Below are 18,202 nucleotides of genomic sequence, written 5' to 3' on the forward strand. Positions count from 1 at the left end.
TCAATGCATACAGTACAGACTAGCAACTTAAGATATTACCAGAGAGGAGCACATTGTTTCTAATTTATGCCAATTCTTATGCAATTCGCAGATTCCCATAATTCAAACAATTTTCATCTCCATGTAACTACGACTGTCTACCTCACAAAGTGTGTTTGTTGCAAACAATTATTTTTTTGTATGGCATATTTGCTTTATTAGTCTAATTTTACATTCTTGCCTGCCACAACAATACAGTACCCTGCTGCAGGCACTTTGAACGTGTACCTACATGGCATTTTTTAGTTTGTAATTTTTTGGGGTTGCCTGGTTGCTAGGGAATCCCCACATGTACTTATGCTGGCTAACAGATGTAAAACATTCAGCTGCTGCTATAAAAACTAAATCTGTGAGCACTAAAAAATACTCGGAGGACACCTGAGCATGCTCGGGAAATCTCGAGTAATGAGTATATTAGCTCATCACTACAGGGCATATAAATGAGCATTTAATTTCCAGCAGAATTTTATTCAAATCGATTTTCCTGGTAAATCTGCATGGTGTGGTGAATTAACATTTTGTCAGATCCAGTAATCTCTACCAGTGATAATTGTCCACTGTTGTCTCCAGCTAGCGTACTAGTGGAGAAGATGCAATATAACTAACTCCAGTTATCATTGGATATTACTTATCATCCATTTATAGTTATTATTGTGGATTCAATTGTCACCACGTTGCATACTAGCATAAACTGACTTTTACCCCTTAAGGTATTTTCTTTTATACTTTGCTATGTTCTCTATATGTAAGCAGGTGCTAAGATGCAGTATGCAGGGATTGCAGAGCAGTATTGTATAACAATACTATTTATTCTTTTAACAGTAAAAGGTAAAGTAATCTCCTCGCAGGGAGTTAATAGGCAGTAGCAAATAGCTATTGGAACAACAAGGGTTAAATGAAATAAGCAAAATGAGTGCAACAGTTTAAGTTTCAAGCATCACTTATCGTAGCTCTTGGTGGGGTCCTTAGTCCACAGTCCGATGGGGGTAGTACTACCGGCAATGCCCAGCGTAGGGTCCTCAGATAGGGTTCAAAGTTAACAATCCATCTTCTGGTGGCAGCGGGCAGTCTCTGGTTTTACCCGCTGAGCCCCTAGTCCATAAACTCGCACAATCATAGCGGGAAAAGCTGCAGAAGTCTCTGTACCGACCGTGGGGTGATGCATACTAGACAGCAAAGGGAACTGCACTTCAATGTCCTATAACCGGCCCACGCTTCTCTGCATGCGCCTGATCTTATGTTTAGCTGTGAGCACAGCACTTTCTACACTCTCTGTGCCGCTGGCGTTACCTGGAGGTGTCAGCTGCTGTACGTCGCAGCACCGGGGCTTGGGGTGCGAAGCGCGCTTCTCACTCTGCTGCGCTTTCCCTGACCGCGGGAAACTGAACTCTTGCTTTGCGCACTTTTTCTCTGTTTCTGGCTTAAGCAATCCCCCTCTTCCTGGGCCATATCACTTGTCCGGTCCCCTATTCCTTCCCCCGCAGCCTCGTCAGTTCCGGACCCAGCTTAGCGCAGGTACCCGCAGCCCAGTCTTCCTCCTCGCACATATACCAACTTAAGGCTTGATGATTTAATAATGTTTTCAGTCTCACATGTTTCACTAGGACTTTGCATGTATATCTTTGCATTGTACTACTGTTCCCTGGCTTGGTGGGGTATCTTTGTCACATCTCTCTTCATTTTTTAACCTTTTATATTACCTAAAGTACTAATAAACGTGATTATTTATTTAGTTGCATCTGTTTTAAGTAACATTTCAGTCTGCACTAGTAACACTATTATGATATTTCCTCTAATATATTCTATAAATTAGCAAGCAGCTTATCAGTATACAGTAAGGAAGGCTGAACTATGAACTTTTACTTCATAACTGTGTGACACGAGTTGTGTAGTCATCATTATTTGTTATCGGAGAATCTATTTCCTCTTGGAGAAATTAAGTGGTACAGTAAATGCAATTTCATCATAATGTGGTGATTGAGATGGTGACCCCCATCAGAGAACATAAAAGTATGTAATTCCCAATGGATCAACATTTTGATCACCTAACCTAACTGATGAGAAGTATACCTTGAACTTTAAGTATGAATTCACCTCCCCTGAACTTTCGTATGACATTCTACATACTGACAATGGGGGCTTCAAATCTGACTACAAATTGACACAAAGAGCAGCTCCTCAAACAAATTGTAAAATAGCAAGACTCGGTTAGGTTAGACTCGTATCTAACTTGGTAGCTTATCTTCTGGACAGAACTTGCTCTGCTATTTTATATTCTGGCTTCAAAGGGAGATTTGTAGTTAAAATTCCGCGCTGCCGCTAAGATGAATTTCAGGAGAGTATAGTTGATTCACAGTGGTTTTATTCAACGCGTTTCAGGGGTCTCATGCCCCCTTCATCAGGAAATACCACACCTGGTGCGTTGAATAAAACCACTGTGAATCAACTATACTCTCCTGAAATTCATCTTAGCGGCAGCGCGGAATTTTAACTACAAATCTCCCTTTGAAGACATTATTTTCTCTGGTTGGTGAAGACCTGTGGATCTGCAGCAGCCGCTATCTACATGCTCTAATCTCATCCTAACCAGGTGAGCAAATTTGGTGTATATTCTCCTCTGTGTAACGTGGATAAGACCCTATTGCGCTCTTTGTCTCCCCATTGTTTTACAATAATTTTATATTCTGGGTCATATTTACAATAAATACTAAATCATTTTATGTTGGAAAAGTAATAGAAAGAAAATGTTAAAAATATAAACTTTCCGTTTTCAAAAATATATTTTATAAATTTGATGTATACCTTAATAAAGAAATCTTAGAAAATTAAAATTTGACAGCGTTAGTGACAAAAATACATTTTTCTGTGTTCATTCTTAATAGATACCTCAAATCAGCTATGCATCCACAGCCCCAGAACTAAGTGACAACACCAGATATGACTTCTTTTCACGAGTGGTCCCACCTGACTCCTATCAAGCTCAAGCAATGGTTGATATCGTAACGGCACTGGGATGGAATTATGTATCAACGTTAGCTTCAGAAGGGAACTATGGAGAAAGTGGCGTTGAAGCTTTTACACAGATTTCCCGGGAAATTGGTAAGATTGCATTATCCTGTAAATTATATTTAATGCTGACAGGCTACTAATGTGTTACATTTCTAAAGCACTGCACATTCTCCATGGAGCAGTAAATGTAACTGCAGATATATATCTGACAGATTCTATTGTGTTGCAGCTCAAGCTTATAAGTATATTTTCTGTTCTTCTGTAAATAATACGTATTCGTAGATATTTTCGACAAAAAGCTGTGCAGGCAATTTTTAGCTGAGCCTGTCAGCTGAAAAATTATGATTGGTTAACATTACGCCACCTTCTCCTACTTATACTATATTCTGTGATAGTAATAATAATTATTATATTTTTATGTTGCTTTTAAATGCTCTATATAAATATGATGCAATTTTTTTTAAAACAGACTTTTCAGAAGATTTATACTGCCTGAACTGAAGGGCTGCATGATTCAGGGACAGGCACCCATGTTTCAAAAAGATTTGTTTTAGGTTAGGGTTACACCAAGACTTTGGCTGCAACACCTGTTGCGTGATCAAAATTCACTTGATATCACTGGTACATGACAGAGCATTAAAAGTAAATGAGATCGTACTGCAACCCCCAAGAGTACTGTGACTGTGACAATAAAGTTGCAAGAAATCCAACGACGATGGACTTCTTGCAACATGCTCTTTGTAGTTGCAGTACCCACAGCCAAAGTTGCCGTGTAGCCCTAGCCTTACTCTAAAAATGTGTAGAACGCCAAAAATGGAAAGAAGAGTCTCTGTGCTGTGTTGTTTGCAATGAAGGATTCTGTACCTGTTTGGACAGCAGGGTTATCAATTCATATTTGGTTTTGCAAAAAAAATGTTGAATCAAGCAGTATATGCAGCAGCGTAACTATTGAGTTGCAGTGGTGGCAATTGCATCTAGGCTGTGGGGCTTGGAGGAGCCTAAATGTCCATCTGCACAGAAGCATTCAGCATTGTTAGAAAAACCTATTGATAGTATAGGGGTATTCACTTGCAAAACTTTTCATTGAGGCTCAAAAGCTTCAAAAGTTGAGAATCAAAAGGGTAAGCTTCAGAGTAACAAAATACCGACAGATTTATTGCAATTATTCCCCAGAGAGAGGATCTGGAAATGCATCACCAAGATCTAAGGATCTCATGTATATGGTAAGGGTTTGATCACTATTTTGCATCAATTTTTCTACACTTAAACCAAGATTGAATCTGATACAGTTCAATGGAAATATTTTGACATTTTCTTATTTTTTGCACACATTTCTGTTTACGGAGTTGGCCATTCCGAATTGTGAAGCTCAGAATCCCAACAGTGATGAGAAGTTTTGCTGATATTCTCTCAGAAGCGTGCACAAACTCTCAGGGTCACGACCCCTCAGCCACTGTAGGTAATTGCTCAGAATCACTAAATAACTTTGGAATAAACCCAAGTAGCTCTGCAAAACTGTAAAGCAGAAATTATTACTAGCTATTTTATAAACCTATATGCCCCCTAAGTAAACAAAAACAAACAAACCAAGATCCGTATAAAAAAGTGAATCAAAAATGGTTTATTGTAAAAAGGTGATAATGGTCTTAGCAGAAAGGAAATTTGTATGAAGTGAATATTATATCAATGTTATTAATGCAAGTCATCATATCCACTGTTTGTCTACCAGCAAAGTATTATTGTGTGTATTGGCAGCCTGACAAGTTCTGATACTTACCCTAATGAAGGAAAAAAATAAATAATGACCTGAAAGTTTAACTCTCTCCCTTTAAAACCAAAACAATAGATTCTGAATCTCAGCTATTTGTCATTGCTTCAGGAATGACGTTGTCTAAAACAAATCAGTTTGTCTTTCAAAATCGTCAGAATTTCTGAAATCCACAGCAAATAATTCCATCAGATCAATAGTGACAAAATAACAAGTTTTAGCTCTAATAATCCCATAGTCCTGGACACAAATGTGGTGTCATGGAATAATCCAAATACCCTCTTCAATGTGTATTTAAAGTGAACCTGTCGGCATGATTTTGCAATGCAAAGTAAAGATATAGCTGTAAAAGCGCTGTTATCATATTAATTTGATGCCTTTGGTGAAGAAATGTGCATTTTTGCTCTTTAACCAGATTTTGAAGATTTTTTTAATGAAATTTAGGGGGCTGGACTGTGCACTGGGTTTTCTCCTCCTACTTTGGCCCCTCTGACTGCCTCTGGTGTTTGAATAACAGGTCACTGATCACTGACCTGCTTACTGTTTGAAATTTGGCACTGGTGCTGCCTCTACCATTGATGGCAGATGAGCAAATCGATTTCCTGGCTCATCTATAATACAATGGAGTCGCTGGTGGTACACGCTCAGATTGACATCTCGCCTTAATTTCATTTGCGCTTCCCATTTTATTGAAGACCAGCCAGAAAATCAGTCACTCACAGCAATTATAGCTGGTGTCAGATTTTAAACAGGATTGAAAAATCAGAGACCTTACTTTCAAACACCAAGTACGTGGAGTGGCGGGGCAGAAGGAGAAGATCCAGTGCACGGTCCAACCCCTGTGCAGCTAAATCTCATTAGAAGTAAGCTTAAATAGCTGATTAAAGAAGAACAAAAATGTAAATTTCTTCACCAAAGGTGTCAAATTACTCTATGTGTCAGTGCCATTGCAGTCATGTCTTTACTTTATAATGCAAATTCTTGCTGACAGGTTCTCTTAAAATGTAAGGACGTGTGCCACAATATTCACATACTGCCACTGGATACCAGCACATAGGTTCCAAATTTAATCGGAAAAATATGAAAGAAAATAAATGTATTGACCTTGCTTGGTCCCAAATACATTTCTATCACTCTTTTAATTTAGAGTCTAAACCTACAAGAACAGATGTATTCTGTCTCGGAAACAAGGGATTGGCAGCCATGGGAGTTCTGAATTCCTGCAGATGCCCAGTCTTCGCTGCCTTCCAATCGCTCTGTTTCCTAAATGGAGCATACTGTATTTAGCATGTGTGTATCTGCTCAAGCAAATATATCAGAGAGCGCCTGTAAAGCCATTTCTTAATGCACACTATTAAAATGCCAGTTATGAATGATATTTTAATCCGGTTGGACAACATTGAATACAGTACAAGGTGCAAATGGTGTTGACCCTGGAGCTACTGACTGATGTTAGCTGCAATTCACATGGTTCGGACATTGGAGATAAAATTCACTAATGCTATGACACTGATTCCAGATTGTTATTTTGCAGTATTGAGCTTGGTATAATATTACCTCATGGATGAAATGTAAATGTGAGATATTATTTAGGACTACTGAATATTTCATACCTCTAACAGCTCTAAATTGGCCAGTGTTGACTATTCTTCCTTGATCACTCATGGCTAGGGTCATTATATTGTGAAGCTTGTTTTGCAAGGCGTGAAGATATTTGCCTGTGCTGTCCTTTTCATTATGTGAGCAAAATGTTTAATTTGTAGTGGAAAATGAAATGTTCATGCAGTTAAGGGATTTCATGGTGCATTATTTCCATATAAAAGGACGGCACTGTATAATTTCTTGTAATAGTATAGATGTGTCAGGCTGCTTTCCCGTGAGTAGATGTGTGAAGTTATCTTTTTGGTACAATTAAACCAGTTGTTTTAAGGTAGACAACTACATAATTCTAATCTCATACAGCTAATCAGAAATGGAGCTTAACGTAGGACTGAAGAATTTTTTACAGAACCTAATATATCATCGTTCAATGTTTAGTAGGGTTGAGCGATACCTTCCGATACTTGAAAGTATCGGTATCGGATAGTATCGGCCAATGCCCGAAAAATATCGGATATCGCCGATACCGATACCCTATACCAATACAAGTTAATGGGACTCAAGTATCGGAAGGTATCCTGGATGGTTCCCAGGGTCTGAAGGAGAGGAAACTCTGGATATAAATATGGATATACTCACCCGTCCAGGGGCCCCTGGACCTTACCGATTGTAACCGGCAGCCTCCGTTCCTAAGAATGAGGAGTTTAGGACCCTCGATGACGTCGCGGCTTGTGATTGGTCGCGTGCCACTCATGTGACCGCTCACGTGACCAATCACAGGCCGCGACGTAATCGCAGGCCCTAAACTCCTCAATGAGGAATTTAGGACCTGCGATGACGTCGCGGCTTGTAATTGGTCACGTGAGCGGTCACATGAGTGGCACGCGACCAATCACAAGCCGCGACATCATCGAGGGTCCTAAACTCCTCATTCTTAGGAACGGAGGCTGCCGGTTACAATTGGTAAGGTCCAGGGGCCACCGGATGGGTGAGTATATCCATATTTTTTATTTTAATTCTTTATTTTTTACAGGAATATGGTTCCCAGGGCCTGAAGGAGAGTCTCCTCTCCTCCAGACCCTGGGAACCATACACTGGGAACTTCCGATTCCGATTTCCGATACCACAAAAGTATCGGAACTTGGTATCGGAATTCCGATACCGCAAGTATCGGCCGATACCCGATACTTGCGGTATCGGAATGCTCATAACTAATGTTTATTCATAACTTGTGTAAACAGCTCTTCTTAAAAGGAAGGTAATTGCTTACTGCTATTGAGATCCAGATTCCGGTCACATGACCCTGTCAGTTCGCTTGCATCCCTGTTTCAGGCCATGTGCTATACATTGCTTGATCATTCCCACAATGAACATGTTGTCATTATTGTATAATGTTGTGGAGCAGGACTAAAGGAATGTGACATCAGTAATGATTAAATGCTTTTTTGTGGGAGTAATCAAGCAGACTTCGATCATGTTTGTAATTTTTGGCACGTGATCAGAGGCAGGAGCCCAAGCAACCTGGCAAGGTCACATGACCGTGATCAGAATCTTGGTAGTTGTAAGCAATTTTGGCAGTTTGTAAAATAGAAAGTTTTCTAGAGACATGTAAGGTATTCCTGGATAGGTAACCTATTATGTAGTGATTAGAATGAAAAATTATTAATTGACTATTTAATTTAAATATATGAATTTAGGAATGTACAAATCTATTTTCTAGTATAATATATGATATAGACATTCCTATTCTGAGTAATTACCGTATATACTCGAGTATAAGCCGACCCGAGTATAAGCCGACCCCCCTAATTTTGCCACAAAAAACTGGGAAAACTTAATGACTCGAGTATAAGCCTAGGGTAAAAAATGCAGCAGCTACTGGTAAATTTCAAAAGTAAAAATAGATACCAATAAAAGTTAAATTAATTGAGACATCAGTAGGTTAAGTGTTTTTGAATATCCATATTGAATCAGGAGCCCCATATAATGCTCCATACAGTTTGATGGGCCCCATTAGATGCTCCATATTAAAATATGCCCCACATAATCCTGCATAAAGGGTAATAAGGGCCCCATAAGATGCTCCATAGAGATATTTGCCCTATATAGTGCTGCACAAGCGTTATGGCCCCATACAGATGCTCCGTACAGGCACTTGCCCCATATAGTGCTGCACAAGTGTTATGGCCCCATACAGATGCTCTGCACAGCCACTTGCCCCATATAGTGCTGCACAAGTGTTATGGCCCCATACAGATGCTCCGCACAGCTACTTGCCTCTTATAGTGCTGCACAAGTGTTATGGCCCCATAAGACTCTCCGCACAGCCACTTGCCCCATATAGTGCTGCACAAGTGTTATGGCCCCATAAGATGCTCCGCGCAGCCACTTGCCCCTTATAGTGCTGCACAATCGTTATGGCCCCATACAGATGCTCCGCACGGCCACTTGCCCCATATAGTGCTGCACAAGTGTTATGGCCCCATACAGATGCTCTGCACAGCTACTTGCCCCATATAGTGCTGCACAAGTGTCATGGCCCCATACAGATGCTCTGCACAGTTACTTGCCCCATATAGTGCTGCACAAGTGTTATGGCCCCATACAGATGCTCTGCGCAGCTACTTGCCCCATATCGTGCTGCACAAGTGTTATGGCCCCATACAGATGCTCCGCACAGCCACTTGCCCCATTTGCTTTTGCTGCCATAAAAAAAAAAACACATACTCACCTCTCCGTCGCTCAAGACCCCCGGCACTTTTACCTGCTCCTCGTGTGGCTCCGTCTTTGGCACTGAGGTTCAGCAGAGGGCGCGCACTGACTATGTCACCGTGCCCTCTGACCTCAGCGTCACTGCCAGAGGACGCTGATGATGGGGACGCTGATGACGGGGATGCACCGGAACGAGGAGCGGTAAATATCGTGCAGCGCTGCGCTCCTCCTCCCCCTATACTTACCTGCTCCTGGCGCTGTGTCCCTGCTTCTTCCCCGGCGCTGCATCTTCTTCCTGTATTGAGCGGTCACCGTTACCGCTCATACATTAATGAATATGCGGCTCCACCTCTATGGGAGGTGGAGCCACATATTCATTTCTGTAATGAGCGGGACCATGTGACCGCTCAGTACAGGAAGAAGCTGCAGCGCTGGAAGAAGCAGGGACGTCCAGGGACCGCGCCAGGAGCAGGTAAGCATAATTACACAGCCCCCGCCCCTCTTCACCTGCCGACCCCCGGGTATGACTCGAGTATAAGCCGAGAGGGGGACTTTCAGCCCAAAAAAATGGGCTGAAAATCTCGGCTTATACTCGAGTATATACGGTATGTATTTTTGATTTTAATTGTTGCTTGTTGGATCAGAAGATGTCTACTGGTAAGATTTCAATCAAGCTCTTAAGAATTCAATTAAACTATGATACAACATGAACAGGCAGAATATATAATTCCAAATGAAGTAATAGGAGGTGCAAGTAAGATAAAGAATAGGGGGATACTTGCTGAAAAAAACTAGAACAACACACCACTCAAGTTGTTAAAAAAGATAATATAAATAAATGTATTATTTGTGCAAAAAGTATCCCTAGTAACGAAAATCCAAACTCCAACCAGACGGCTTTTTCTCTTATTACAACTAATATGCCACTCAGTGAGCTACTTTAGAGCTACGGATGCTTATTCACCAGTAAGGTAAAATTATCCGATTCTTTCTAACTATTAAGGCTTATCTTTTGGCATGATTTAGACGTATTGCTTTTGAGTGGCTATTCATTTGAAGAGTTTGGATTTTCATTACTAGGGATACTTTTTGCGCAAATAACTATACATTAATTTAGAATATATAATTCATTGAAATTTCATTACAAGTTAATTAATAAATACTATAAATAGCAGAGATGAGTCTCTACCTGTGGACAAGAGCTCTGTGAATTTCCTTACCCTGCGGGATCTCAGGCTCAGCTTATGTTATATGTGCACAGGTGACGTCTCACCAGCCCAAACCTCCTGCCCATGGCCAGTTACTACTAGTGTTGAGCATTCCGATACTGCAAATATCGGGTATCGGCCGATATTTGCTGTATCGGAATTCCGATACCGAGTTCCGATATTTTTGCAATATCGGAAATCGGAATCGGAAGTGTGCGGTGCATATGGTTCTTAGGGTCTGGAGGAGAGGAGACTCTCCTTCAGGCCCTGGGATCCATATTCATGTAAAAAATAAATAATAAAAATAAAAAATATTGATATACTCACCCCTCCAGCGGACCCTGGCTCTTAGCGGTGCCTCCGTTCCTAAGAATGCAGGGAGTGAAGGACCTTCGATGACGTCGCGGCTTGTGATTGGTCGCGTGAGCGGTCACATGAGCGGTCACGCGACCAATCACAAGCCGTGACTAGGGTTGAGCGAAACGGGTCGATCATTTTCAAAAGTCGCCGACTTTTGGCTAAGTCGGCGTCTCATGAAACCCGATCCGACCCCTGTGCTTGTCGGCCATGCGGTACGCGACTTTCGCGCCAAAGTCGCGTTTCAATGACGCGAAAAGCGCCATTTCTCAGCCAATGAAGGTGAACGCAGAGTGTGGGCAGCGTGATGACATAGATCCTGGTCCCCACCATCTTAGAGAAGGGCATTGCAGTGATTGGCTTGCTGTCTGCGGCGTCACAGGGGCTATAAAGGGGCGTTCCCGCCGACCGCCATCTTACTGCTGCTGATCTGAGCTTAGGGACAGGTTGCTGCCGCTTCGTCAGAAGCAGGGAGAGCGTTAGGCAGGGTCCACTAACCACCAAACCGCTTGTGCTGCAGCGATTTCCACTGTCCAACACCACCTTCGGTGTGCAGGGACTGTGGAAGCTATTTTTTTTTTTTTCCCCTCAGCGCTGTAGCTCATTGGGCTGCCCTAGAAGGCTCCGTGATAGCTGTATTGCTGTGTGTACGCCACTGTGGAAACCAACTGCTTTTTTCAAAGCACATATCCTCTTGTTCCTTCCTTTCTGCACAGCTATCTTTTTTGTTTGTCCACACTTTTTATTTAATTTGTGCATCAGTCCACTCCTATTGCTGCCTGCCATACCTGGCTTACATTACTGCAGGGAGATAGTAATTGTAGGACAGTTTTTTTTTTTGTTTTGTTTTTTTTTGTGGGAGATTAAGATTGGCATTTCTGCTACAGTGCCATCCCTGTGTGTGCCATCTCTCACTGAGTGGGCCATAGAAAGCCTATTTATTTTTTCCGTGATTTGTGTTCTAAAATCTACCTCAACACAAAAACACTACATCAATCAGTGGGAGAAAAATATTGGCCTCAGTCAGGGCTTGTGTGCCACTGCTGTGTGTGCTATCTCTCATTCAGTGGGCTATAGCAAGCCTATTTTTTTTTTTTTTTTTTTAATATTATTTGGTTTCTAAAGTCTCCCTGAAAAAAAAAAAAAACCTAAAAAAACAGTGGGAGAGTAATATTGCCCTTTCAGCTTGTGTGCCAGTCTTGACTCCTGGGTGTGCCACCTCTCTCCCTCTCATTCAGTGGGCCATAGAAAGCCTATTTATTTTTTTTTTTAAATATTATTGGGTTTCTAAAGTCTCCCTTAAAAAACAAAAAATACATAAAAAAACAGTGGGAGAGTAATATTGCCCTTTCAGCTTGTGTGCCAGTCTTGACTCCTGGGTGTGCCACCTCTCTCCCTTTCATTCAGTGGGCCATAGAAAGCCTATTTATTTTTTCCGTGATTTGTGTTCTAAATTCTACCTCAACACAAAAACACTACATCAATCAGTGGGAGAAAAATATTGGCCTCAGTCAGGGCTTGTGTGCCACTGCTGTGTGTGCTATCTCTCATTCAGTGGGCTATAGCAAGCCTATTTTTATTTTATTTTTTTTAATATTATTTGGTTTCTAAAGTCTCCCTGAAAAAAAAAAAAAACCTAAAAAAACAGTGGGAGAGTAATATTGCCCTTTCAGCTTGTGTGCCAGTCTTGACTCCTGGGTGTGCCACCTCTCTCCCTCTCATTCAGTGGGCCATAGAAAGCCTATTTATTTTTTTTTTTAAATATTATTGGGTTTCTAAAGTCTCCCTTAAAAAACAAAAAATACATAAAAAAACAGTGGGAGAGTAATATTGCCCTTTCAGCTTGTGTGCCAGTCTTGACTCCTGGGTGTGCCACCTCTCTCCCTTTCATTCAGTGGGCCATAGAAAGCCTATTTATTTTTTCCGTGATTTGTGTTCTAAATTCTACCTCAACACAAAAACACGACATCAATCAGTGGGAGAAAAATATTGGCCTCAGTCAGGGCTTGTGTGCCACTGCTGTGTGTGCTATCTCTCATTCAGTGGGCTATAGCAAGCCTATTTTTTTTTTTTTTTTTTTTTTATATTATTTGGTTTCTAAAGTCTCCCTGAAAAAAAAAAAAAACCTAAAAAAACAGTGGGAGAGTAATATTGCCCTTTCAGCTTGTGTGCCAGTCTTCACTCCTGGGTGTGCCACCTCTCTCCCTCTCATTCAGTGGGCCATAGAAAGCCTATTTATTTTTTTTTTTAAATATTATTGGGTTTCTAAAGTCTCCCTTAAAAAACAAAAAATACATAAAAAAACAGTGGGAGAGTAATATTGCCCTTTCAGCTTGTGTGCCAGTCTTGACTCCTGGGTGTGCCACCTCTCTCCCTTTCATTCAGTGGGCCATAGAAAGCCTATTTATTTTTTCCGTGATTTGTGTTCTAAATTCTACCTCAACACAAAAACACGACATCAATCAGTGGGAGAAAAATATTGGCCTCAGTCAGGGCTTGTGTGCCACTGCTGTGTGTGCTATCTCTCATTCAGTGGGCTATAGCAAGCCTATTTTTTTTTTTTTTTTTTTTTTTTTTTTATATTATTTGGTTTCTAAAGTCTCCCTGAAAAAAAAAAAAAAACCTAAAAAAACAGTGGGAGAGTAATATTGCCCTTTCAGCTTGTGTGCCAGTCTTGACTCCTTGGTGTGCCACCTCTCTCCCTCTCATTCAGTGGGCCATAGAAAGCCTATTTTTTTTTTTTTTAAATATTATTGGGTTTCTAAAGTCTCCCTTAAAAAACAAAAAATACATAAAAAAACAGTGGGAGAGTAATATTGCCCTTTCAGCTTGTGTGCCAGTCTTGACTCCTGGGTGTGCCACCTCTCTCTCTCATTCAGTGGGCCATAGAAAGGCTATTTTTTTTTTGGTTTTTTTAATATTATTTGGTTTCTAAAGTCTCCCTGAAAAAAAAAAAAAAAACATACAAAAAACAGTGGGAGAGTAATATTGCCCTTTCAGCTTGTGTGCCAGTCTTGACTCCTGGGTGTGCCACCTTTCTCCCTTTCATTCAGTGGGCCATAGAAAGCCTATTTATTTATTTTTTTAAATATTATTGGATTTCTAAAGTCTCCCTTAAAAAACAAAAAATACATAAAAAAACAGTGGGAGAGTAATATTGCCCTTTCAGCTTGTGTGCCAGTCTTGACTCCTGGGTGTGCCACCTCTCTCCCTTTCATTCAGTGGGCCATAGAAAGCCTATTTATTTTTTCCGTGATTTGTGTTCTAAATTCTACCTCAACACAAAAACACGACATCAATCAGTGGGAGAAAAATATTGGCCTCAGTCAGGGCTTGTGTGCCACTGCTGTGTGTGCTATCTCTCATTCAGTGGGCTATAGCAAGCCTATTTTTTTTTTTTTTTTTTTATATTATTTGGTTTCTAAAGTCTCCCTGAAAAAAAAAAAAAAACCTAAAAAAACAGTGGGAGAGTAATATTGCCCTTTCAGCTTGTGTGCCAGTCTTGACTCCTGGGTGTGCCACCTCTCTCCCTCTCATTCAGTGGGCCATAGAAAGCCTATTTATTTTTTTTTTTAAATATTATTGGGTTTCTAAAGTCTCCCTTAAAAAACAAAAAATACATAAAAAAACAGTGGGAGAGTAATATTGCCCTTTCAGCTTGTGTGCCAGTCTTGACTCCTGGGTGTGCCACCTCTCTCCCTTTCATTCAGTGGGCCATAGAAAGCCTATTTATTTTTTCCGTGATTTGTGTTCTAAATTCTACCTCAACACAAAAACACGACATCAATCAGTGGGAGAAAAATATTGGCCTCAGTCAGGGCTTGTGTGCCACTGCTGTGTGTGCTATCTCTCATTCAGTGGGCTATAGCAAGCCTATTTTTTTTTTTTTTTTTTTTTTTTTTTTTTATATTATTTGGTTTCTAAAGTCTCCCTGAAAAAAAAACAAAACCTTAAAAAACAGTGGGAGAGTAATATTGCCCTTTCAGCTTGTGTGCCAGTCTTGACTCCTGGGTGTGCCACCTCTCTCCCTCTCATTCAGTGGGCCATAGAAAGCCTATTTATTTTTTTTTTAAATATTATTGGGTTTCTAAAGTCTCCCTTAAAAAACAAAAAATACATAAAAAAACAGTGGGAGAGTAATATTGCCCTTTCAGCTTGTGTGCCAGTCTTGACTCCTGGGTGTGCCACCTCTCTCTCTCATTCAGTGGGCCATAGAAAGGCTATTTTTTTTTTGGTTTTTTTAATATTATTTGGTTTCTAAAGTCTCCCTGAAAAAAAAAAAAAAAACATACAAAAAACAGTGGGAGAGTAATATTGCCCTTTCAGCTTGTGTGCCAGTCTTGACTCCTGGGTGTGCCACCTCTCTCCCTTTCATTCAGTGGGCCATAGAAAGCCTATTTATTTTTTCCGTGATTTGTGTTCTAAATTCTACCTCAACACAAAAACACGACATCAATCAGTGGGAGAAAAATATTGGCCTCAGTCAGGGCTTGTGTGCCACTGCTGTGTGTGCTATCTCTCATTCAGTGGGCTATAGCAAGCCTATTTTTTTTTTTTTTTTTTATATTATTTGGTTTCTAAAGTCTCCCTGAAAAAAAAAAAAAAACCTAAAAAAACAGTGGGAGAGTAATATTGCCCTTTCAGCTTGTGTGCCAGTCTTGACTCCTGGGTGTGCCACCTCTCTCCCTCTCATTCAGTGGGCCATAGAAAGCCTATTTTTTTTTTTTTTAAATATTATTGGGTTTCTAAAGTCTCCCTTAAAAAACAAAAAATACATAAAAAAACAGTGGGAGAGTAATATTGCCCTTTCAGCTTGTGTGCCAGTCTTGACTCCTGGGTGTGCCACCTCTCTCTCTCATTCAGTGGGCCATAGAAAGGCTATTTTTTTTTTGGTTTTTTTAATATTATTTGGTTTCTAAAGTCTCCCTGAAAAAAAAAAAAAAAACATACAAAAAACAGTGGGAGAGTAATATTGCCCTTTCAGCTTGTGTGCCAGTCTTGACTCCTGGGTGTGCCACCTCTCTCCCTTTCATTCAGTGGGCCATAGAAAGCCTATTTATTTTTTCCGTGATTTGTGTTCTAAATTCTACCTCAACACAAAAACACGACATCAATCAGTGGGAGAAAAATATTGGCCTCAGTCAGGGCTTGTGTGCCACTGCTGTGTGTGCTATCTCTCATTCAGTGGGCTATAGCAAGCCTATTTTTTTTTTTTTTTTTTTATATTATTTGGTTTCTAAAGTCTCCCTGAAAAAAAAAAAAAAACCTAAAAAAACAGTGGGAGAGTAATATTGCCCTTTCAGCTTGTGTGCCAGTCTTGACTCCTTGGTGTGCCACCTCTCTCCCTCTCATTCAGTGGGCCATAGAAAGCCTATTTTTTTTTTTTTTAAATATTATTGGGTTTCTAAAGTCTCCCTTAAAAAACAAAAAATACATAAAAAAACAGTGGGAGAGTAATATTGCCCTTTCAGCTTGTGTGCCAGTCTTGACTCCTGGGTGTGCCACCTCTCTCTCTCATTCAGTGGGCCATAGAAAGGCTATTTTTTTTTTTGTTTTTTTAATATTATTTGGTTTCTAAAGTCTCCCTGAAAAAAAAAAAAAAAACATACAAAAAACAGTGGGAGAGTAATATTGCCCTTTCAGCTTGTGTGCCAGTCTTGACTCCTGGGTGTGCCACCTCTCTCCCTTTCATTCAGTGGGCCATAGAAAGGCTATTTATTTATTTTTTTAAATATTATTGGGTTTCTAAAGTCTCCCTGAAAAAAAAAAAAAAAACATACAAAAAACAGTGGGAGAGTAATATTGCCCTTTCAGCTTGTGTGCCAGTCTTGACTCCTGGGTGTGCCACCTCTCTCCCTTTCATTCAGTGGGCCATAGAAAGCCTATTTATTTTTTCCGTGATTTGTGTTCTAAATTCTACCTCAACACAAAAACACGACATCAATCAGTGGGAGAAAAATATTGGCCTCAGTCAGGGCTTGTGTGCCACTGCTGTGTGTGCTATCTCTCATTCAGTGGGCTATAGCAAGCCTATTTTTTTTTATTTTTTTTTTATATTATTTGGTTTCTAAAGTCTCCCTGAAAAAAAAAAAAAACCTAAAAAAACAGTGGGAGAGTAATATTGCCCTTTCAGCTTGTGTGCCAGTCTTGACTCCTGGGTGTGCCACCTCTCTCCCTCTCATTCAGTGGGCCATAGAAAGCCTATTTTTTTTTTTTTAAATATTATTGGGTTTCTAAAGTCTCCCTTAAAAAACAAAAAATACATAAAAAAACAGTGGGAGAGTAATATTGCCCTTTCAGCTTGTGTGCCAGTCTTGACTCCTGGGTGTGCCACCTCTCTCTCTCATTCAGTGGGCCATAGAAAGGCTATTTTTTTTTTGGTTTTTTTAATATTATTTGGTTTCTAAAGTCTCCCTGAAAAAAAAAAAAAAAAACATACAAAAAACAGTGGGAGAGTAATATTGCCCTTTCAGCTTGTGTGCCAGTCTTGACTCCTGGGTGTGCCACCTCTCTCCCTTTCATTCAGTGGGCCATAGAAAGGCTATTTATTTTTTTTTTAAAATATTATTGGGTTTCTAAAGTCTCCCTGAAAAAAAAAAAAAAACATACAAAAAACAGTGGGAGAGTAATATTGCCCTTTCAGCTTGTGTGCCAGTCTTGACTCCTGGGTGTGCCACCTCTCTCCCTTTCATTCAGTGGGCCATAGAAAGCCTATTTATTTTTTTTTTTTAATATTATTTGGTTTCTAAAGTCTACCTGAAAAAAAAAAAAACATAAAAAAACAGTGGGAGAGTAATATTGCCCTTTCAGCTTGTGTGCCAGTCTTGACTCCTGGGTGTGCCACCTCTCTCTCTCTAATTGTGGGCCATAGAAAGCCTTTTTTTTTTTTTTTTTTTTTTTATATTATTTGGTTTCTAAAGTCTCCCTGAAAAAAAAAACACATAAATTAGGTGGGAGATTAATATTGACATTAGTGCTTGAGTGACAGTCCTGCGTGTGTGTCATCTCTGTGATTTTGTGCCACAGAAAACAGAGTGTGTAACATTGTGCCTGATTTTCCTTGTGGTCTCACCAACCTGTTAAGGGATATTGAAATCATACTGAAGTTATAGCTCACCGTGTAAGTTGTTTGACAGCAACAAATAAAGTTACTTTGGTTAAGATTTTAAAACAATGAGGAAGTCTGGTGCAAGAGGTCGTCGTGGGCGTTCATTGTCAGCTGGTAATGATGGTAGTGGTAGTGGAGCATCAGGTGGTCGTGGGGATAAAAATATTCCACCTAAGTCTGGAGCTGTGGAGCCAGTTTCGTCGTCAGGCTACACAAGGCCTCGAACGCTCTCTTTTCTGGGAGTAGGAAAACCGCTTTTAAAGGCGGAGCAGCAACAGCAAGTTTTGGCTTACATTGCAGACTCAGCCTCTAGCTCTTTTGCCTCCTCTTCCGAAACTGGTAAATGTAAAAGCAGCGCGTCGCTTGTGGATGTTCACGGTCAGGGACAAGTCGCTTCCTTGT

The 18,202-nt window shown here is 40.3% G+C and overlaps 1 protein-coding gene across 2 annotated transcripts in view; it reads left to right on the forward strand.

The window, feature by feature from the left end:
* The window catches only part of GRM8 (glutamate metabotropic receptor 8), a 1,957,382-nt gene that overhangs the window by 590,204 nt on the left and 1,348,976 nt on the right, over positions 1-18,202 (forward strand). For both annotated transcript variants that reach the window (XM_077264926.1, XM_077264927.1), the window contains exon 3: positions 2,922-3,138. In XM_077264926.1, coding sequence (XP_077121041.1) covers positions 2,922-3,138 — 217 coding nt within the window. The remainder of the gene's footprint in view (positions 1-2,921; positions 3,139-18,202) is intronic.

The sequence above is a fragment of the Ranitomeya variabilis genome, chromosome 5 (assembly GCF_051348905.1).
Source record: "Ranitomeya variabilis isolate aRanVar5 chromosome 5, aRanVar5.hap1, whole genome shotgun sequence".
Taxonomy (NCBI): domain Eukaryota; kingdom Metazoa; phylum Chordata; class Amphibia; order Anura; family Dendrobatidae; genus Ranitomeya; species Ranitomeya variabilis.